Source organism: Larus michahellis, chromosome 3, assembly GCF_964199755.1.
Source record: "Larus michahellis chromosome 3, bLarMic1.1, whole genome shotgun sequence".
Lineage (NCBI taxonomy): Eukaryota > Metazoa > Chordata > Aves > Charadriiformes > Laridae > Larus > Larus michahellis.
In genome coordinates, this window is record NC_133898.1 from 81562686 (window position 1) to 81585185 (window position 22500).

A 22500-nucleotide genomic window follows, 5' to 3' on the forward strand; every position below is an offset into this window, starting at 1 on the left:
GAAGGGTATCTTCAACCAAGCAGATAACTGACAGCCTAATTCTAACCATAAAAAACCACCTAAAAATACAAGTCTAAATATATTTGAGTCTGAAAACCACAGCATCTTCACCTTCCTAACTTAAATCTTGCATAAGCATTCTCATTCTAAACAAAAATTCAATCTAAATCCATTGTTACTATAGTCCTACCTAGACTGAACTGACATTCCTTCTTTACCCCTTGCATGGCACACTTCCCCATTCCAGAATTACCATTCAGTTGCTAATCAGGTCTCTCAAAACCTGGATCTCCCAGATTTGGAGACCAATGACCTTATGCTAAGCTAATGAATAGAGTGGAAAGATTCCTTTTGGAGTAGGCAGTAAAAATAAGCCTAAACTCCACTCTCTCTTTCACAAGCGAAAAGACCAGAGATAAGAGCTACCTGCTGCTCTCTTCTGCAGAAGTTCATAACAAGTTCTGAAAAAAAGAATTCTTCATTCCCAATTTTCTTTCAGTATCCCCTAACCCTATACCGAACCAGGCACATTCTTGGAAGGGCAAGTGGCATACTTTCTTTGGAAAATGCTGTAGAAGGGTCTACCTGTGAAAGCTTGCCCACCACTCAGTTGGTTCTTTCTTAAACTAGTGGTCTCAATAGCTAGTGGAACTGAGGCAGAAACAGAGAAAGATTAGGTAGGAGTGGATAAATTTCCTGTTTCCATGCCTTTATGAGAACTCCAGAAGTTGTGAATATACATAATAAGAAAAGACAAACCCTGAAAGAAGTCTGAAGAATCTGCAGCAATATCAGCTAAACCATACAACAAATATCCACACCATGTCATTAATTTCAAAAATTCATCCAGAGTAAAACACAATGGGCGTTCCCTTCAGGAAAGAAATCTATCTCCTCTGTAGGAATCCTTTTCTTTGAGGAGAAAATGAATGAATATTTTGGGCGCAGATGTGAAGCTAGTTTAAGAAATCAGACAGAAGTGATTTCCAGTATTCACTTGTCCCCTGCTTTTATCATTTTCTATTGAAGCATTCCAAAACTCTAAAAAGCACAAGAAAGAGAAACTAGTCTTATGAAAGCAGTTGATGAATACCTCTCAAGGATTCTGTCAAACAGGCATTTAATAAGGACAGCAATGGTGATAGAAAATGAGGCATAGTATATCTTCTTAACAGCACCTTCTAGCCCTTTTGTAGCTACTTACAGAAATCACTTATTAAAAAAGGTGTAGAGCAGGCCACTTGGGAATCAACTGTTTGCCACCAAGCTTTTCCTCATTGAAGGCACCTATGTTTCTAAGGAGTCCTGGAATGGCATCTAAGCTTTCAGAATACTGAGAAATTGGAGGAGAAAAAAAAAAATAAAAAAAATCATCTTTTCTCACCAGGGAAACTGTTGCTCTTCATCAGCAAATCTGCCATCACTGTTGACACTTCTGTTGAAATACATGAATGCAGAAAACATTTTAGAAGTTTCATTTCTATAGCAATCACAATAGATGGCAAGGCACAATGGCTAGATGAAGATGTAAACAAAACCTAGCTTCCTTATGATTGTCAGAAATTGTTCCTTGCTTTCCTGAGGCAACGTCAATAAATTCAATCTGCTTCAATTAATATACCTATTCTATTATAACTGGATGGTTATGTGAAAATCAGAATTGCAAACAAAATGGCAAATAACTCTTCCCCTCAAAAGGTTCTTTTCTCTTTTTCACCCCCCAGTATCTTTCTAAAGCAGTAGATTAACGCTGTTCATTCTTTTTGTCAGTCCTTGGGACAACAAAAGAATCTGAGATGGAAAGTGAGCATGCCTCTTGCTGGACTAAAATACTTCCCTTATGTTCTCTTTGAAATAAATGTACCAGCATTAATGGCAGGAAGCTGCAATGCTATTTTGGTGTGCTCTACAGTTTCATCATTAACAGAAAAACATCTTTATTAGAAAAGTTATTTTGGTACATATATAGGAACTGGGGGAAAAGGGAGTAAGGAATCTCATGCGCTTTCTCCTGTGTGAAGTGTACTATTTCTATAATCCTCTTGCTTAATTCTTGCAAGGATTTTAGATCACTGGGATACAGAATTGAGGGTGACACAACTGCTTCATATGGAGAATGACAGGACTCCAGGTAATAAAACTTTTCACATTCCTTTAAGCCTTCACCCTATTATTCCTCAATACAATGTACTTTAAGGAGAAAATATCTTTTAACTTCATACAAGATGCCTCAAGTATTTATGACACAGAATCAGATGCAATCTAATCACAGCAATCATCTAGTACCTGTAAACATATTCTATTGAGAAAGAATGCCAAAACTCTCTTACTGCAGTGTAACGTACTGGAACCTTTTATATACAACTCCTATCAAGACCAAACTCAATGAACTATATTGAAGGATAGGTTTGTGATACCTTTCAACTGCCGCGTCAGATGAACGACATCTCTGAACTCAGCAAAAGATATAGATCAAGGTCTGCCTGACTTGTGTAGTATCATATGTGAATACTGAAACAATGTGTTTACTGGCATAAGTCTTTGCAATGCGTGCAAGCAGTTGAGATTACCTAGAGCTGTTCCATCATACGATAGCATGAACTGCTTGAGCTAATACAGATGAGGGATGCCTTTACTAAAGGGAAAGCATTTTGTATTATTTTTGTGCATATTGCAGAATTGGAGGTATGTCTGGTACTCTAAGCCATACGAGCACCTTGTTAGTGATCCTTGGTGCAAGAATATAAAGCAGCACAGGCAGCATCTCTTAGGCAGCGTTGGCAAAAATCATCTGTCTCAAGTACACAGAAAGCACAAACAATGCACAGAAGGTGGTAAAGATGCACCATTCAAAAAAACCATACCTTGCATTTAACACAGAAAGAGGGAGGAATATTATGTTACTCTTCTATTTCAGAGAAAACTAGTCAGAACAAGACTGGAAAACATTTTTTTGTATTATCTTAAGGCCAGTAATTTGAGATCTAATTTAAGTGATAGCTGAGATTCAACAACCTCTAGTATTATTCTCCCTAGTTCAAACATGGATATGACAAGCTACATGCATTAGCATTCCATCTTTTATGGTTAGAATCATTAGTATCTTAGCTATCACATTAAGAGTCAGAAAAGTAAGTAACAGGTCATAAAGAAATTAAGCCAGAGGAGCTTACGCAAAATGAACCTTGACAACCTATTCTTCAAACATGCATAATGATATTTTGAGAATATAAAAATTGAAAATATATCATTTTCCCCTTTCAACTTTTTATATTTTCTAAAACTCCTCCTACACGGAGAAACCAAACCAAAAATGTCCTCTAAGACTTCATGTTGCAATGAGCAATCTTTTCCATAATAGGCTTTTTTTCACCTGTTCCAAAGATCATTTCAATAGAGAACCCAGTCATTCTCAAAAACTATCAAGGTAATCAAGGTAAATCATGACATTCTGTGGTTCAGGCTACCAGAAAACTCAATGATTGTGGTACACAATGCCATATGAATGGGTGATTGTGAAAAGAACCAGTAACAAAAACCCAAAATCAAAAGCTTATGAAGTCTCAAGCTTATGAAGGAGAAGTACATAATTTTGAACAGATAGCAAGGATGTATAATGACTTAGCTGTTCAATCATACCTGCAAGTTTTAAAATTATGACTCAGAAGGAAGGTCATTCCTTGCAATTAGCAAAGTATCAACTGACCCTTTCTTATTAGACACTCTTGGATACTATTAACTAACTACCCATTTCAACTGCAACACTGAAGTACTTCACACCACACCTTTATTAAGTAAAAGTCAAATTATAGTAACTTATTAAGTATGATACACCATACAGTCTTTACCTAAAAAGTCTTTCAGGTCACTGATTTTAATGGGAGAAAATGATTTTGCACTGAAGCATTTTCCTTGGTGCCTTACTTTCCTTCACCCACATTTTTCATTGCTGAGTTTATTTTCTCATTTTCCCCTCCCTCCATACTCATTAAACTTCTTCTTTGCTCCCACAAGTCTCCAGTATTTCTGAATCCATCTTTTTCTTTTTTTAAAAATCGTGCTTCCAGTTTAGTATAAGAGTACTATGATAGCTCTGCTATATATCATTTGCTGTAACAGCCTCAATGGACAACATTCTCTAAACTATTCAGTACTATGATCAAGTTAGTAAATGAAAGGCGTTCCGTTTTATAAAATAAGAATATATTCCTTAATATAAGATGTGCTTAAGAATATCCAGGAAAAATATTTTTTTCCTAAGCATAAAAACATGCTAGAAAGGAGATATCTACTGGCAATTTAATAGTGAATTTAATAGTGACCAAGTGTTCATAGAAGTGGTTTGAAAATAAACTGTTATTCTTTTTTTTGTTGTAGAGATTGTCAGATCTGTCAATGTTATTAGCACAAAACAGTCGTTTGTCCAACTACTAATGCAGCAACTGATACACGTACTGAACATAGTGCCACGGACTATTCCTCCCTGTGCAAGAATTCAGATCTGAATCAAGAGGAAAAAAAAAAAAAAAAAAAAAAAAAAAGACTTAATCGTGAATTCCAGAATGGATGTAGCAATCTAGGTTCAGTAAAAACAGACTGCATGCACATAAGTCTCATTAATCTCTTACATCTGTTTGGTTATTAAAAAAATGAAATAAAAAAATTCACAAAGCCACAAAAAAATTCTGCCTCTCTTGCCGATGAATTTAAGCCTGGGTTTTGTATATGGTCACATATTTCCACAATACCAGAATTGAAAACATGGCTCTACTCATCTGTGGAGCTAACGGAAGAATGTATAGCACCTTAAAACAACAGGCTTGAACTGTAAAAGCAAGAATACTGAATTTAAACTTGAGTATTCTATATGCAATTATTAGAAGACTTAGTTTTGAAATGTTAATGATCAAACAGAATTAAAGTTATTTCATATCAAGCAACTCCCTACTATTTTTGGACAAATCAGTCTTTCGAGTGTAGAACCTTCCCAAGAACAGAATTGTAAAGATTTTTTTCCCTAATAATCTAAACTTAGTTTTGTTTCAATGCATAAATAGTGGTACCTTCAAATTCCATCATTTTTAAACATTTTGATGGGCACAAGCTAGAACATAGGAAGTTCCGTTCAAATACACGGAAAAACTTCTTTACAGTGAGGGTGACAGAGCACTGGAACAGGCTGCCCAGGGAGGTTGTGGAGTCCCCTTCTCTGGAGATTTTCAAGACCCGCCTGGATGCAGTCCTGAGGGATGTGCTTTAGGCAATCCTGCTCTAGCAGAGGAGTTGGACTAGATGATCTCTAGAGGTCCCTTCCAACTCTGAAGATTCCGTGATTCCGTGATACTTGCACAATTGAGTATCTAGGAAGCGGGTTGTGTGGAAGGTGCATATTACCATACTCAAGTCATACTGACCTTTCTCCTCTCAGTTGAAATAAAAATTTTCCTGCTGTCCCTTTTAGGGAGTCCTCCAATCTGCTCATACGCTGATTACAAATTAATTGTCTACTTTCATCATTAAATGGTGCGTACGACCTTTGCTCTGCTAGGCAGTTGTTAGTACTTCTGCAAAGATTATTCATCATAGCCGGTTCTTCAGAATCTAGCTTCTCTTCATCTGAAATAGCCAAAGAAAATATATTTTGTAGAAGCCTGTTTAGACAATAAACACGCGCAATGGAGCTCAAAATTAATTACTATTTGTCATGTTACAATATCAAGATTTGCTGTATCAATTTAAAAGGTGAGAAAGCTTACAATTATTTAGAGCAAAGTAGCCGAAGTCTTCTTATGAACATTATTTCTTAAAGTCTTTCAGTTTTGTGTTTTAACATTTTAATCTTTCGTCTATTTTTTTTTCTATTTCTCTTTTAGAGATAGTGGATTCTACCTTGTGAAAGAAGGGATTATATTTTAGGATCTGAATATTATGAAGGAACTCAAGCAAAAGGTAGCTGTTAATCTTGTACCTTGATATATATATATATATATACGTGATAAGAAACTGCACAAAAAACGTACATAAATATTTGCATGATCCCCAAAAGGGAGAAGAGGCAAACTCAGGCTAGAACTACATTAGGTTCTCAACTCCTACAATTACTAACATCAACTTATTAAGGCTAATGGATGAAACTACATATAGGGGTACATGATACAAATATGTACATAATAGAATATGTACATACTATTGAAGTAGAGTTTAGTACTTTTTGTATAAGACTTATTTTGCAATAAGGTTAAAAGTGAGATATTCAGTTTATCAGGTACAGTAACAATCCCAGGCAATGTAAGAATTGTCATTATTACAAATGAGTCTTCATTACAGACAGAGCTCCAGCATGTTTTATTATGAGACAATGTGCAGGAAACGAAGATGTCAAGTCATTTCCTATCTGCAAGAAAATTACTTTTTAAATCCCACATTTAGCAATCTTTATTAAGTCTTCATTAATGAAACTCTTAACAACAAATATTTAGTTGAAGGCCTGTCAAGACATATTATTCCTTTTTACTACTCTTTCTATGCTTTCTATCCATCAGGGAATCTCCTTAGATGATGCCATCTTATTGTCTCTTTAAACATTTCAGCGTTTAATGTTCATTTTACCCATTGAAGAAAGCTTCCAGTAAAAATTCCATTACTTAGAAACCTATAGGAAAAAAAGGACCAGCTTTCAACTCACTTTCAGAAGTGAAAGCCAGTATCGTTTTTGGAAATCACATTTTCAAAACTGCCTTAAAGCCATTTAAGTATTTTAAAAATTTACTCTGAAAGGACATGCAGGTATATATAATATAATAATTCATGCAATTAGTGACATTAAAACCCATCATGCAGTTATTTTTCCTGGAAATAATATGTATCAAAACATTCTTACTCTGAGCAGGAGGAACCATTTTAGCTGAAAGGAAACTTCCCTGAGAAGTTCTTCTAAAAAAGCGTGCCCGAGCACTGCTGAGTTTTCTAACCTCTGCATCATCGGCAGGAGGTTTTGGAAGGCAAATGGAAGAATCTTCATCTTTTGCAGAAGCGACTAGTACTGGTTTCTGTGACAAAGATAAAGACGACATTTTAATAAAAGCACTGATAATTTCATTTCCATATAAGCAAAAATAAAAATAATTTAAAAAAATAACAGAAAACCAAATTTTTTATACACAGGGTTAAGTTCAGAATAGAATACATAAAAGTTACATAGGTTTACTTATTAAAAAATTTTCATCTTCATATCCAGAATCTAATGATACCATTCCACTGAACAAGCCAGATATCTATACCATTATCACCACAGAAAGAAAACATTCAGGGGTGCAGAAAACAAATAAAAACTAGCCTGAGTAGAGCAAATGAAACTCAGAATTATTCATTTCCCTCATATTCATTTAACATCATCTGCAGTATGCTTATTTGTCAAAAAAATGTTGTGCCAAAGACTTGCGCTAACAATTCTACAGGCACATCTATTCTTTACGATTTGTTTTTGAGCACCAACGTAGTATTTCCAAAACACTTCAAATGTGTTCACATCACATGTACCGCTTCCTATCACACTGAGACAAATCATGCAGATCCAGAAACATGCAAGTTCTAGTTTTCATTTATGTTGGTATCTTGCATCTTAGAGGATGTGACCAATCCCCTGAACCTCAGACACAAAGCACTTGTTGTGCCCTATGTAAATGCATTGCCCTGTAAGATCAGGGGTCACTACAAGTTTCCTTAATATAAAGAATCCATTTGAAAGTGTCCGGTCTGATCCTTCAGAGCTCTCTCTGGTATTAGTTGAAGATAGCCAAGAGGTGAGACCCACTCCCCACAACCACCACGGCTAATACAAGCCCTGCATTTACAGTGTACTAACTTATCTCCATTGGTAAAGCAGAAGAGGCAGGTTTTGCATTGGTCTTTAACAGCAGTTTTCTCTATTTTTTTTTCCCCTCTCACACACAAGATAAATAAAACTTTAACACCCGTATTTACATCCAACTGTAGATATATTTAATCTAAAGGTAAGTATGGTCAGAATTTTTAAGTTTGATTCATAGAAAATAATATCTTATCAAAATTACTGAAGTATAAAATTTCTTGGATTTTTTCCCCCCTATTTCCTAAAGAATGCTGCATTTAGATTACTGTCTTGAAGAAATAATACATACAGCAAGTATACTTGACCAATTTAGCATGCTCTGCTCTCTCAGGTGCTAAACCAATGTTCATGACTTAATCTTATATTTAAAGATTAAATATAAAAACCCTGAAAGAACAGATACATTTATAAATTGAAAACAATTCAAAACTTTCACAGAGGGGAAAGGGGGGTTCTTACAAGTACCTCTGTTTTTTAAAATAAACTACAATCATTATATTTTACAAATGTGTGAGTCAAATAGAAGCATAATCAATCTATTTACTTTCAAGTTATTAATCACAGAACCACAGAACAGTTGACGTTGGAAGGGACCTCTGTAGGTCAATCTTACCCAACCACCCCACTCAACAACCCCTAGACTTGATCATGTCCAGGAAGCTTTTGAAGATCTCTGGGAAACCTGTGCCAGGGCTTTGTCAGCCTCACAGCGGAAAAAGTGTTTCCTGATGTTTAGAGGGAACCTTGTGCGTTTCACTTTGTGCCCACCGCCTCTGGTCTTGTCACTGAAAAGAGCCTGGCCCCAGCCTCTTCAGACCCTCCATTCAGGTATTTACACACGAGGATAAGATGCCCCCTGAGCCTTCTTTTCTCCAGGCTGAATGGTCCCAGCTCTCAGCCTTGCTCCAGTCCCTTCGTCATCTTTGTGCCCCTTCATTGGACTCTCTCTAGTTGCTCCACGTTTCTCTTGTGGTGGGGAGCCCAGAACTGGACACAGCACTCCAGGTGTGCCCTTACCCGTGCTGAGGATCACTTCCCTCAAGCAGCTGGCAGCACTCCTAACGCAGCCCAGGATACCATTAGCCACCACCTTAGTGACAAGGGCATATTCCTGGCTCATGTTGATGCTCATGACCTTTTTCTATTTTAGTAATCTTACACAAGAAAGCTGACTCAAGTATCCATCTTCTGATTCTTGTTAATGTCACTTACAATTACAACACAATACAGCAATATTTAAATAGTTTAAATTATTTTCAGGTTTCTTTTTGGGGAAAAAAATTACAAAATTGATTTTATAGGCCTCAGACTAACATTAAAACAGTCTTCCATTTCTCCCCGACCTATTTAAAGCATATATTTTCCTAACACTACTGATATATACATTTTTATGTCAGTATGGCATGAGTCATTTCGAGAGTACTCACATGATCCAGTGGGCTAAGACGAACACCAGAAACTGGTCTTGATTCAGCCAAATCAAAACTGGATGCGTGAAGACTAGCATAAAGAAATTAAACTTAACATGAATAAAGCAGACCCAGTGTTTTGTGGTGTGTTTTTTTTTTTTTTAATTGCATGCTTCTTCCATTGGCCAATGAATACAGGGGAAAGGAGAAAGAAAGGAAGAGTAACAGAGCACTTTTACACTATCACTTTTCTTCCATGAATGCCATCTAACTTTGATATCTGGGAATCCAGCAGTATCAAGGGAGAAGAATTACAAGATCGCCAGCATACCTGCCATGATACAGTTTATTTCATACACACCTGCAAAAATTCTCTAATACAAGCCTCAATTCATGCACAAGCCCAACTGCGGTTAGTGCCCAAGATATCAGACACAAGCTGCAGAACAACTGCAAGGTAGAAGACCCAGGTTTGTGCAGGCATGAGCATGCTCCTTCCTATGCATAGGAGAAGCACAGATAGAACAAGCAAGGATGTCAGACAGAGTGACCTCATTACCTGGTGACCAACAAACAGCCAAGTCACTCTCAGGCTCCTGCCTTCTGCAGGGGCACAGCACTATGCAGTAAGGAATACTGGATACGTACAGTGCCTGAAGTCACGCTGCCATGAAAACAGCATGGACACCGACTTACCCATATGGCCATTCAAACATGTTTCAGCATCCTTTCTGGCATGCCTGACGCCTAACATTACAAATACAGCTCATATCTCCTCCCTGCAGTCATCATAGAATTGGTATATAAGGAGAGCTAAAAAAATAACGGGGAAAATGGTTGTAAAAAGCCCAATATACTTTTTATTTTTTCTCTTTCGTCACAAGAGGAAGATCTGCTGAGCTCTGTAAATTATACTACGTAACAAAACTGCACAAGGAAATAATTTTGAAGTAGTAAAAATTTTGTTTAAAAATTAGCATTTCAAACTTCAAGACCTACACTTTTATATTCAAAAAGAGCTGAGAAAGCTCTGAAAAAAAGATCTAGCATACAGTTTATGTGGAAACAAGCAAGCGTTCACAGTTTCTAGCGAAAAGCTGAAGTCTATCTCAATCAAAAGCGTACACTGTCGTAAGAAAAAGGTGAGTTACAAACCATTTTCCTATACTATTCTTCAGATACAAAACTAGTGTAATGACTGCCTGGGGTAGCTCTAATCCACAGGAACTTCCTGGACATGTAGATTAACACCAAGAGTAAGGATCATTAGAAGAAGGCAAAGGATGTGATTAGGAATACAGATTAACACGGGGGAGAAAAAAAAATAAAAATCACCAGAAACATAATTACAGAATCAAGTCTGTTGCTGATAAAGGTTATTTGAAAAAATCTTAAAGCCACAGTACCTAAAAACTGAAGGGGGTCTATTTTGAGGAGGTCGTGAGGATCCAGATCCAAAAAGTTTCCTTTGATTCCCTGTAGGTGTAAACGGCCTCCGAGTCCTTAGTGTTCGTAGAACATTTCTGGCTTCATTTATAATCTCAGAACTGGTCTTCTTTGGCAATGAAAGCCTGTAGAATGGTTCTGCCTTTTCTGTATTTTTATCCTTTGAAGGTTGCATTCTGCTGCAAAGTAGCGCACAGGAGGAACACTGTACAATATATATATATGGAAGGCACAGAATATAATGCTAGTTTTAAATTACAAACTATTAATTCATCAATGTTTATGCTACTGTAATGTAGTTTCAAAAGATATTCTAACAAGATCCTAGGCGGTGGTGAAGTAGTGGAAAATAAGGCTCATTGATCTCATTGATACTGCATTTCCGTTACTATTTCTCCATTCCGTAGGAAAATACCAAAGAGCAGAAAACATCTGACACGGAGGACCTTTAGTTTTTTAGAGGCAGCTAAAACACACTACACTCAGTACCACAATGCCTTCTGGGCCAAACGTGGTACTCTCCAAGAAAATCTGTTTCTTAACACCCAATTACTTATAAAACAACATAACCAAAACAGGTATTCAATAATATGCTGTAAAGAGGCCCTTTCTTTCCAATTAATTTAGGACACACCCCATATAAGTTATCGATCTTACCAAGGGCTGCTTCCTAATAAGTCAAAGAGGTATCATTATGAGTAACTGAAGCACAGTTATCAGTAAGTGATAAGCAGAGACAAGGAAGAACAGGCAATCCATTTTTTCCCTCCAAGAGAAACGCCTCCCCAGCCCACCCCCAAGCACATGCAAACAAAGACAACACTAACATAAGATAAATTATCAACACAAACTTTCAATCAGCATTCTGTCCTGCTGCATCTCCTACCAAATGCAGTGGGCAGTAAAAGACTTGCTTTATCATCTCTAGAGCCCCCCCTCCCCAAATCAATCAATATCCTGGTGCAGTTCTCTGTAAATACCACCCTTGTCATTTTACAACAAACTCCTCATAAGCTTTATACCACACAAAATTCCTCTTCTGCTTTTCAAACTTATCTAAAAAGGAAAATACATTTCTGCACAGTCTTTGATTCAGACCACCTGGTAGCTTCTACTCTCTCACATAGTTTGCAACAATGAACCGACAGTAGACCAGACACCGCCATATTGGTTATTTCTTAACTACGGAGCAAAAACTTATTTCTCTAGTTTTTAGTTCACTTCTTCCTGTTCTGCATCTTTACATTTCCAACTGCCTTTTCTGTTCTTTCTTTCAGAGCCTGTACAGTCTGGCAAAGTTTCTTTAATTAATACTCAACCCAACCTCTTCAGCTGAGCTATACAAGATAAAATTGGATGCTAAGGAGGAGTGCACCAACCTCTTTCACTAAAAGATGCATAATTACAAAACACAGGAAAAGATCAGGAGCCTGCGACTGTCTGTGTTTTTAATTCTTCCAATTACCATTAATACATTACTTTTCTTCACTGTGACTAAATTTGGCTCTCTGCTCCCTACTCTTCCCTCTCTTACAACATGCTTCAAGAGAGTTAAGTAAGGAATTCCACTGCAGTAGTCTGTTTGGAGCAATTATACAGCCATTCGACACTGAACAGGGAAGACAGGTTATCATTCCCTATTCTCCCAGCTACTTGGAGTCAAGATTTTGACCTTTAAGTGGAAGGTCTTCTGCGTAGACCAGATGTCTGACACAGATATCATCCAGCACACATGGAAACAATAGCTGAGAATACACACTAAAACTTAATCAACATGATTCTACAAATCAGAAATCTGAATTAATTCACGTTTCTTCTTTTCTGGTCTATATATTTCCATGTACCTTGCTAAATTTTAAAATAAATCTTCTCAAGTAATCTAATGTCTTACATTTAATCTCTGAAAGACACCTTTTTCTTTAGTTCTTAAAATCTCTGTGCTCTGCCATTGAAATGTGTATTTTATGGGATTCATGTATATGTTCTTCATAGTTAAACTAAGAAGTAACCCAAGACATAACAATGGGTTACTGTGGAACAGCACCATCTCCGATACAATCAACTTAAGGTTTTGTTAAGTCTACTGCCAGCTGCAAATTTTCTATCCTAGAAGTACGTTTATTTGCCACAGTTTAGACCAGACTGCCATTATAATAACTTTTTGTTGAAGCTTTCACCTCGTACCATTTCTTTTTAACTGGTAAATGAACTTTGCTACTACAAGCCTAATTAGTGAAGTCCCACTACTTAGGCACTGTTAGTCGCCCTTCCAGCCCACGAAAACCAGCGGTTTAATAATTAACGTTGTAAAGGGCCCCTGTGACTTCGTTTGCAGGCTCGACTGAGCCGGCTGCTGCTTTAGCAGAGATGGGGGGTGGTGGGGGAGCAGCACGTCCTTTGCCCGCCGCCGGAGCAGCAGGACGGGCGCGGAGCTGTCACCGGGGGGCGGCAGCGAGCAGAACGTAGGACTTCACCGCGCCCCCCCCTCCCGCCCAGGAGAGCGTTCACGCTTCATCAGTTTGGCCTAAGGTAGTACTATACACATTCAGAATAAGGTACCAATATAGCATTAATTGATATCCCACAATTATCAGCCAGAAAATGAGAAAATGCAATAGAACACTGAGAAACAAGCAAGTAGTGTCATAAACTACAAGATGTGTGTGTGTGTATATATATATATCTTTTATATATATACATGAATATATATACAAAATATATATATACACATATATGTGTGTGTATATATATATAAACACACACATATATATACGTGTAGATACATAAAAGAAAGCTCACTTTCTTGCAAGCATTTAAAAACCACGACTAATTCTTTATCTAAAGGAGTTTGGCTGCTTTGCCATCGTACTACAAGCACTGTCTCTTTCTCAAAAGACAGATACAGAAAGACAATTTGTACTCTCTGTTTTATAATGCCTAAGGCTGAAACATTTAAGCATCAGGCAATTGCTCTGCTGCAGCAGCACTCAAGAAAGAAGCTTCATGTGCTCTCCAGCGTCCCACACCCCAGAAGCTTCGAGGAAGCACCTTCAGCTATATTACACTGTTCTCTTCCTAGAAAACTACTACCTAGAGACCTGTGCATAAGGGAAAAACCCTCCAGTCACCAGAAGCTTTCCTAACTTTTATGAGAATAAGGTACCTGGATCATTCAATTGCAGTACCAAAGACTAATTTAAAATACTGTACAACAAACTGATGCAACAAGCAGAAAGTGGAAGTATAGGATGAAGGAGCGGCACAAGAGTGGAAGGGAAATGACTGCACTGGCTGCCCAGCTCACAGTCTGGTTTTACCCATGGCTTTCACTATTTATACAAGACTAGTTCTGTCTGGTTTTCTATTTATTTGTAATATTTTCTATTTTTCCACAAACTCTACTCTATACCCTTTTTAAAATAAAGTATCTTAGTTGCAAATAAGAAATAATTCTAATTATTAGTGCTTCTTTCTGAAAATCCAGCAGTGTTCCCATTTTGCTCTCCAATCCCTGCAGGGGACAGATAAAAGGAATGTTGCAGTGCCAATGGGGATTGTATAACTGGTACGCACAGATCTTGTCCCCCACTGCTCTCACCATTTCCCAGGTAGCCTTTAACTTGCACAGATGAAGATCTCCTCTCTGACTCTCTAGTAGAAGGTAGACGAGCATTAAACCAGTGTCTGAAAAGCCATACTTGGGCTCTTGTCTTTTTTACCCAGTTCTTTACTCCAGAGGTCTGCCCTTTGTTGTACAGGAAGATTTGAAAGCAGCACATAGTGGTACAGGATCAGAGAACCCTGGATTAGTCCCAGCTATCTCCAGAACTGAGACAGCCGCGCTTATCCTGGGTCAATCATCACACAAGAGAAGCACAGCTGACTACATCAGATGTGGCACCACACTGTCTCTGCCACCTTATCTCCCATCTCAAAACTAGTGTGATTTAATTGCTAGCATACCAAGCCGGTATACTTGCAATCACCAAGTACAGTGAGGAGAAACCCTGTACTCAAGCCATGATCACTCGGCTCACCGAGATCTGAATCCAAGTTCTGTCTGCCCAAGCAAATCTCTAGAAGAGTTAGCACCCTTTAAGTACAGGTTTAGTAAGGATGAATGAGTAATGGGTATTACTAGATATAATTTTAAACATCAGCAACTTATCAATCACAACTGATACACTGGTGAAATTCTGAAGCAGAGACATCACTGTCAAAAAGAAATGAGGACAAAGTTACAAGAAATTGCACCTGCAGCCCTCAAGAGAGCGAGATTTTCAGCGCAGCCGCCAGATAACACGTCCAAGAGGAACTCCCCAAACAAGCGGCACCTGGGATGGAAAAGCCGTCCCGAACTCCGCAAAGTAACCAACCCAAACCGGCAAACAAGACTCCCCCGGGGCACGGCAGACAGCAAGATGCCGGGAAACGGACTGGAGGTTCTCCCTCTGCGGCCGCTTTTGCAAAGCCTCCCGCCCCGCGTACCGCACACCTCGGGCCTCCGCGCCCCCGCAGGGAGGCGGCAGCCGCCAGGGACGTGCGTTACGGCCAGGCAGGGCACGCCACCGGGCGCTGGCCAAAGCGCTCCGCCTGCCTAACGGCCCCGCCGACCCCTCCTTCCCGATGGTGGCGGAGGGTCGGGACCCGCCACCGCCTCCGCGGGGCCCCTATCCCCCGCGCCCGGTAGCGGTACCGGTGCCCGCTGTTCCCATGGCAACAGTACACACCATGGCCGCCGGGCCGCGGGCGAGGTGCGGCCTATCCGGCAGGGCGGCGGAGCCAGGCGGGCCCCTCACTCACCTCCGCCGAGGCGCGGCGGCGGCCCCACCGCGGCGCCGGAACCGTTACGCCCCACGCGCTCCCCTCAGCCGCACCTGCGGGGTGGGCGCGGGGGGAAGCCCGGAGGCGACCAAGGCGCCTGCGCGGGACGCGGCAGACGCAGGCGCAGCGCGGCTGAGGGGAGCGGCGGAGGCTCGTGGGGGGCCGGGCCGGGCCGGGCCGGGCCGCGGTGTGATGTGACCGTCCAGCGGCGGTCGTGGCCGTTGTCCGTCCGGTCTGACATGCCCGCGGGCAGTGGCAGTGAGGGGTCCTGTCGGAGCGTTGGTGGCTTTCTGTTGTCAGGCGCTTCCCCCGGCCTGTCCCGGCCCCAGGTGGTAGCAGGTGGCAAAAGGCCAGATGGGGTTTGACAAAAGTTACTGGGTTCGGAAATGCTGGATGGGAGCTGTTGTGGTACCTGCTGTCTGAGCTCAGATTTGCAGATGGGAAACGGAGGCATTGAAAGTTTTCTGCCATAAAAAAAAAAACTCAGGGCAGGGTGTAGCAGCGATGTCTAAAGAGCGAAGTTAAACGTTTATCAAGACTTTTCAGTTGGGACATCAAGGGATGTACCGAACCTTCAACGGGATGTGGAGCGAAACAGTGTTCCTTTGTATTTAAAGTGTTCCTTTGCAGTTGCTAACATAGACATTAGAGCAAAAATATGACTCTGGACCAAATTTGAGCTAAGAGTATCCCAAATTAACCTTGGGTAATTATAATGCTAAAATACACACCCCATTGTGAATAATGAGCATGCTAATCAGATAACTTCCCAAAATGTTTTAAACATAAGCTTAGATATATAGGTATAGTTAGGAGTGGCAACTGAATCATTATTGACCAATCAGCTGTATTTTATCATTCTAAATACTGGGGGGTGTGGAAGGTGAGGTGTGCTGGCTGTTAAATGCCTGGCACCCACCTCTGCAGAACTGAAATAAAAACAAGGATCTCGACTCCGTGTGTAGATTAGCTCTTGCACACGGGGTGAAGAACCCCCGTTTAGGGCCAACAGCAGCAGCTGCCCATAAAACCCCTTCTCTGGGTCACCCTGCTCAGGCACCACGAGTTGAATCACTCATCTCAGTGGCTTCCTCTTGGTCCAGAAGCGCTATCGCATCTCTTCCTCGCCTCCGGTTCTCTAGTGGCAACGGGGCGGGGGGGGGGGGGGTCACGGGAAGTGTCCCCTCCCAAGTTGCCTCCTGGGCAAGGCCCTACCAAAGGTGAATCCACCAGCAGGTTTTGGGACCCCGTTGTCCAGGTTCACCAGGCGCTCGCTGACCAGCTCCCTCGCACCCCTCCTGCTGCCGGGATAGATAACGTGATCACAGCCCCTATCAGAAAATCTCTAGACGTGTAACGACAACAAAGGCCTGTTGCAGCAAGTGGGTTGTTCATGACTGACAAGGACAGTCTTTGTTCGCTATGTCTGAATGCATTTTGAAATTTGTCTAAAAACTGCTATGGGAGGGTGGTTATTAACTCTTTGTGAATAATAGAAAAACACAACAAATACAGCTCCATCTGACCAAGCTTCTTCCTTGGTTCCTTTATAACACGCTTCAGATATATCTGAAAGCACTCTCCAAATAAATTCGACTTGTATGTATATTTATATGTAAATAGAGATATATATCTCACTGACTTAAAAGTTCCTCTTACTAATTGCTTACTTCCTCTTGTTTGTTAGACAAGAACCCTGTGGACATTTTAAATTTAATTTGTCTTTCTGAATATTGTTTGAAGCCTGTTATGCCCCTTTCTTCTAGAAAAACGCCCTCTTCCCGTTCCTTTTTTGATTCTGACATGCATTATGATTGCAGTAAAAAGATCTCCATGTGTAACCCTACCCCGTTTACATAACACATGCCATTATCTCTGCTAGCTTCTACTTTATCTCTAATTATTAGACATCTAGTCCTTTCTTCTGCAGCCAAGTTCAATACCTCAGAAGTAATGAAAACCTTGTTAGTATTATACTTGCTTTTCTTTGTATATTCTTCCTTAAAAGCCAAAAGAATGTGTGTGTGTGTGTACATGCACGCTATTTTCAGATCATTCACAGTTAGCACGTTCTCTGTTATTTTCTTCTGAACCTTTCTTTCATTGAGATAATACAAGCGAAGTTTCAGAGAATAATGTGTAGATCTGTTTCCTGGTAAAGCCAGTTTGAATCTCTTTTTAGTGTTATCATCTCATCATTCTTTAAACAATTTTTAAATCCACCCAGTTAAACCCACTAAGCCTTCCTTCTTGGCTTCTTCTTTAATCCTTTTCATATGCACATTATTTCTCCTCTCTCTATTTTCTAGGTCATCAAATTGAAGAGTTAATTTTTTATTCATTTTCTGAGCTTTGGCAATTATAGCAAATATTTCTTTTGTGATGTCTCTCTGCTGTGTCTCAACTGTTACAACTTTCTGACTTAAATCCCTTTCCTCGTGTGCTTTTATTGAATGAACTCTCTCAGCACCTATTTTAAATGCGGGTACTTAAATAAATCTCCTTGTTTGCAATAACACTGCTGGAGGATGGAAGTATCATCAAAACATACAAACTGACTTGGCCTAGGCAAGCCAGTATTTGCTCAAAAGTTTGCTGAGGTAAACCTAACTAAAGTTCTGCCTGACTAACCAAAAAATACAAAGTATTCAATTATGTCATATTCATTCAAATTACTTTATTTTTTTAGATTTTAAAATCATGAAAGGGATTTTGTGCTGGTACCCAGTCTCAGTTTTCAGTTTGGCTAATTAAATTTGTCTAGAAATGAAACTTGCCCGGATATCCAAGCATACAAGGCCTGTATTTCAATGCAATTCAGAATTAGTTAATAGTATTAAACACTTTGCATGCTAAGTGTTCACTGATCATATTCACTGCTTCTTGTTGCTGACCTGTAAGACCAGCCTCCAGTGCAATTTCAGCAACACAAGTGGCAATGCAATCCCCATTTCACCCTGTTTCTTTCCTCTTTTTTTTTTTTCAAAACAAAACAACAGTCCCACCTCCAATCTGGACAAAAATCTTCCTGTCATATTCAACTTTGCATAGACCATCTGGTATGTACTGTTAAATAAGCTCTGTGTTTCATATCACTTGTAGCTCATTACAAAGGCAGGTGAAGCAGTTCATTTTACGGCAGTTAGAAGTAAATCATGTACTAGGTGGCCTAATAAATTTTAATCAAACAGGTTTACGAAGATCTCCATTATATGCAGCGGGGAAATCTGTCACAGGAAAAGAGTACTGATTATATGATGAGATGACTAGCTTGGTGGATAAGGGGAGAGCAGTATATGTTGTTTATCTTAAGTAAGGCTTTTGACTGTCTCCCATTAAGCACTCACAGACAAACTGATGGAGTGTGGGCCATTTAAGCGGATAGGGAGCTGGACTGAAATTTGGCTTAACTGCAGAGCTCAAAGGGTGGAGATCAGCAGCACAAAATGCAGCTGGAGGCTGGTCAGCAGCAGTGTGTGCCCTCAGGAAGTTTGCTGACAATGCGAAACTGGGAGAAGTAACAGATACACCAGATAGTTGTGCTACCATTCAGAGGGACCTTGACAGGCTGGACAACTGGGTTGAGGGGGATCTCAAGAAGTTCAACAAAGGGAAATGTAAAGTCCTGTACCTGGGAAGGAATAACCGCATGCACTAGTACATGCTGGGGGCCAACTGGCTGGAAAGGAGCTTGTCAGAAAAAGACCTGGGGATCTCTGTCAATACCAAGCTGAACGTGAGCCAGCAATGTCCCCTTGCTGCAAAGGTGGCGAACAGCTGCCTGGGCTGCATTAGGAAGAGTATTGCCAGCAGGTGGAGGGAGGTGATCCTTTTCCTCTGCGCAGCACTGGTGAGGCCACAACTGGAGTACTACGTCCCATCATGGTTCCCTACTACAACAGAAACGTGGACATACTGGAGTAAACCCAGTGAAGGCCACTAAGATGACTAAGGGACCAGAGCATCGGTCATGTGAGGAGAAGCTGGGAGAGCTGGGATTGTTCAGCCTGCAGAAGAGAAGGCTCTGAGGGGGTCTTGCCAGTGTGTATAAATATCTGAAGAGAGGTGCAAAGAAGATGGAGCCAGACTTCTTGGGGGTGCCCAGTGAAAGGACAAGAAGCAGTGGGCACAAACTGAAGTACTGGAAACTCCGTTTAAATATAAGAACAAATTTCTATGGTGAGGGTGGTCAAACACAGGTTGCTCGGAGAGGTTGTGTAGTCTCCATCTTTGGAGATATTCAAAAGCTGATTGAAAAAGTCCCCAAGTAACCTGCTCTAGTTGACTGCTTTGAGCAGGGGGGTTTGACTAGATGATCTCTAGAGGTCCCTTCCAACCTTAAATATTCTGTGGTAGATGTGTGGGGTTTTTTTTCATTCCTTAAAATCTTATTCAGATTTGGCTGAAGTTTTACGATTTTGGAAATTGCCATGATCAATCTCTAGCTTGCATTGCTCAGCGTGATTTGGCCACTGTACCAGCATCCTGCAAACTCTGCACCTTACCCTCACTCTGGCCAGCACTTGATTCCCTCCATGCTCACTGTTCAGTCTTGTCAAAAAAACCCTGAATTTTCCTGGTGACGTTATGCCAGCTTCCCAAGTGAAATACCCTTCAGTTGGTGTGTTTCTGCTGACAGATGGCATGCAAGAACTTCTTGTACCAACGAAGCATTGTGAGCCATCTACCAGCCGCACACCTGCTATGCGATTGTCCCTACATCAATGACCGCTTTCATTGATCTCCTGTTAATTCTGCTGCCTCTGCCAGTGACTGGAAATCCCTGGTTGTGTTAGCGAAATGCCTGCTTTTCTTCTAGTCTGCCTTTTGACCTGATGTCACGTCCCACTCTCAGTCAAGAGGGGGGATAAGTGACTTCAGATTCGTAAATTCTCAACGGTGCAGACTAAGGTGAGATAAATCTCAAGGTCCATATAGAAACATTTATTAGCCTACCAAAATGGTTAGTATAGGTCTTAACAAGTCCACAATAATTGGTTAGGTATATAACAAATTATGGCAAGTGGTGGGGTATACATACTGTTAGTTAACAACAGTTATACGACAACTTATGGCAAGCGGTACTTAAGGTCATTACTTAACAACTCTCACCGTTACCTAACAATTCTAAGATAAAGAAGAAACTGAGGGATAGAGAAAGGAAAAGACAGAGAAAAAGACAGAGATAAAGAGATCACCGATCCTGGTTCCAGCGTCTTTTTCAGGGAATCTTCCCAGGCATAATCTTCTTCTTTCTTGGAAAAATCTTCCCAGGCACTATCTTCTTCTTTTGTTTCTTCTTTGTTCCCCCCTAGGGACACTTATTTTCCCCTTTTATGTTTGCTGAATTACCATGGTCCACCCCCGTTGCTGAGGACAGCCTCGTCTCAGGTTTCTCCCTTCTCCCAGGTGACGTGTAGCATGATTTGGGTGGAGAGACGAGTGCCATAGTCATACATGTTTAGCATGATCTCTATAATCTTCATTAGCATATGCAGGGTGTGCGCTTTCCTATGCATTTCACAGATAATGAAGCAAAGGTCACTCATCAGACACAATGGCCTTGAGAACTGAGAACTAGCAAGCTCACCACATGAGTGGCAGAACTGTCTTGTCTTCACAAGACAGTTCTCTCACACTTTCAGACGCCAGAAGTATTAGCCTTCTCAGTTCTTTGAAGGCCAGGCCTGCATTATTTATTTCCTTGCGAGTGTCTGAGGCATTCCATTGAAGGCTTGGAGGGCCTTCCGCCCCTCGTCAGGGAATTTACAGTCTGTCCCTTAGACCTGACTACATGGACAGAACTTTAGTGCTGCTACTCAGTTTAAGACCCATATTTCTACTGGCAGAGTAGGAGGGGATACTTGGGGAAACAGCTTTTTTTTTCAAGAATAAATAGATATGGAAGGAAAATGTGAATATCGTGGAGGCCACAATCCAACATAAAGCCTAAAAGCCGAGATAAGAGCCAGCGCCAGGTGAAGAAGAAGAAAAGGCGGTTTGTTTTCTCACAAGACACAGCCAATAAGTTTAGTGGTCCAAGGTGCTCCTTTTATGACCAGTTTGTTGTGCATTCCTTACGATGGTTGTGCACTCATTACGGACAGCATACCGATCTGGGATACTGCTCTTATCATTCCCATAAGCCTGCAGTGAAGAATACCAAGAACTGGGTAAACTGGAAGAGATTTTTGGGAACAGAGATAGAGTCAGAACTAGAGATGGATAGAGTCAGAACTATTGAGATACAGAACCCCTTAGGGAGCTCACTGAACACATGTAACTAATTTAGGAAGGGAATTTACTGTAATAGGTCTGGTGCATTAACTTAGTGTTCTTGTTTACTTTCTCAAGGTTTCTACATCAGCATTTGTTGCCTTTCCTCATAACGCATTCTCCTGTCAAATTGTATCTACCAGCTGCTGGTGGGAGGGAAAGGGGAGCATATATTAAGAGTACTGAAATGTCAGTTTTTGGCAAAAGTCCATAATAAAGTTAAAGCCAAAACTTTCACAGAGCAGAAACAAAGCTATTGCAAAGCAGTGAGTGAGCACGTTCATTGTTTACAGAACACACTTGCTTTAAACCAATAACATGCAGTATCATTGGAACAAAGCCAAATTACTTTAGATGATTTTTAGTGACAGTGGAACCAAATGAGTGAGTATGTTCTATGGAACTTGGACTTCCTGATTTCTACCTAGGAAATCATAAGACAGAAGTCTCAGTCCATGTACTGCACAGCACACACACAGTCGTGCCAGACCTTCTGTGCCTGTGTTGAGCAGAATATCTGTGAATATGTGATAAACTGGACGCGTCCAGAACACATTGCACTTACTGCATATATACAGGCTGCCTGCAGACCACAGGTGCTGCATGTCCATAACATCAGACTCATTGTTCGGGAACTTACGTTACATGTCTGGGTATGCAGAGGTCCAGCAGGTT

The 22500-nt window shown here is 40.4% G+C and overlaps 1 protein-coding gene and 1 long non-coding RNA gene across 7 annotated transcripts in view; both read right to left on the minus strand.

The window, feature by feature from the left end:
* ARMC2 (armadillo repeat containing 2) overlaps window positions 1-15620 on the minus strand; it is a 64974-nt gene extending 49354 nt beyond the window's left edge. For 3 of the 6 annotated variants that reach the window (XM_074580976.1, XM_074580974.1, XM_074580979.1), the window contains exons 1-6: window positions 15529-15620; window positions 10686-10901; window positions 9298-9370; window positions 6881-7049; window positions 5415-5616; window positions 1385-1435 (exon numbers count right to left, since the gene is read on the minus strand). In XM_074580976.1, the coding sequence (XP_074437077.1) occupies window positions 1385-1435; window positions 5415-5616; window positions 6881-7049; window positions 9298-9370; window positions 10686-10900 (710 nt within the window). In that variant the 5' untranslated portion in view covers window position 10901; window positions 15529-15620. Of the gene's footprint in view, window positions 1-1384; window positions 1436-5414; window positions 5617-6880; window positions 7050-9297; window positions 9371-10685; window positions 10905-15528 lie in introns of all 6 variants that reach the window. The other 3 variants (XM_074580975.1, XM_074580977.1, XM_074580978.1) reach the window with 3 other exon arrangements.
* Window positions 15621-20473: 4853 nt separating this feature from the next.
* LOC141741094 (uncharacterized) overlaps window positions 20474-22500 on the minus strand; it is a 39391-nt gene continuing 37364 nt past the window's right edge. The window contains exon 5 of the long non-coding RNA XR_012586263.1: window positions 20474-21696. This is a non-coding gene — a long non-coding RNA (uncharacterized LOC141741094). The remainder of the gene's footprint in view (window positions 21697-22500) is intronic.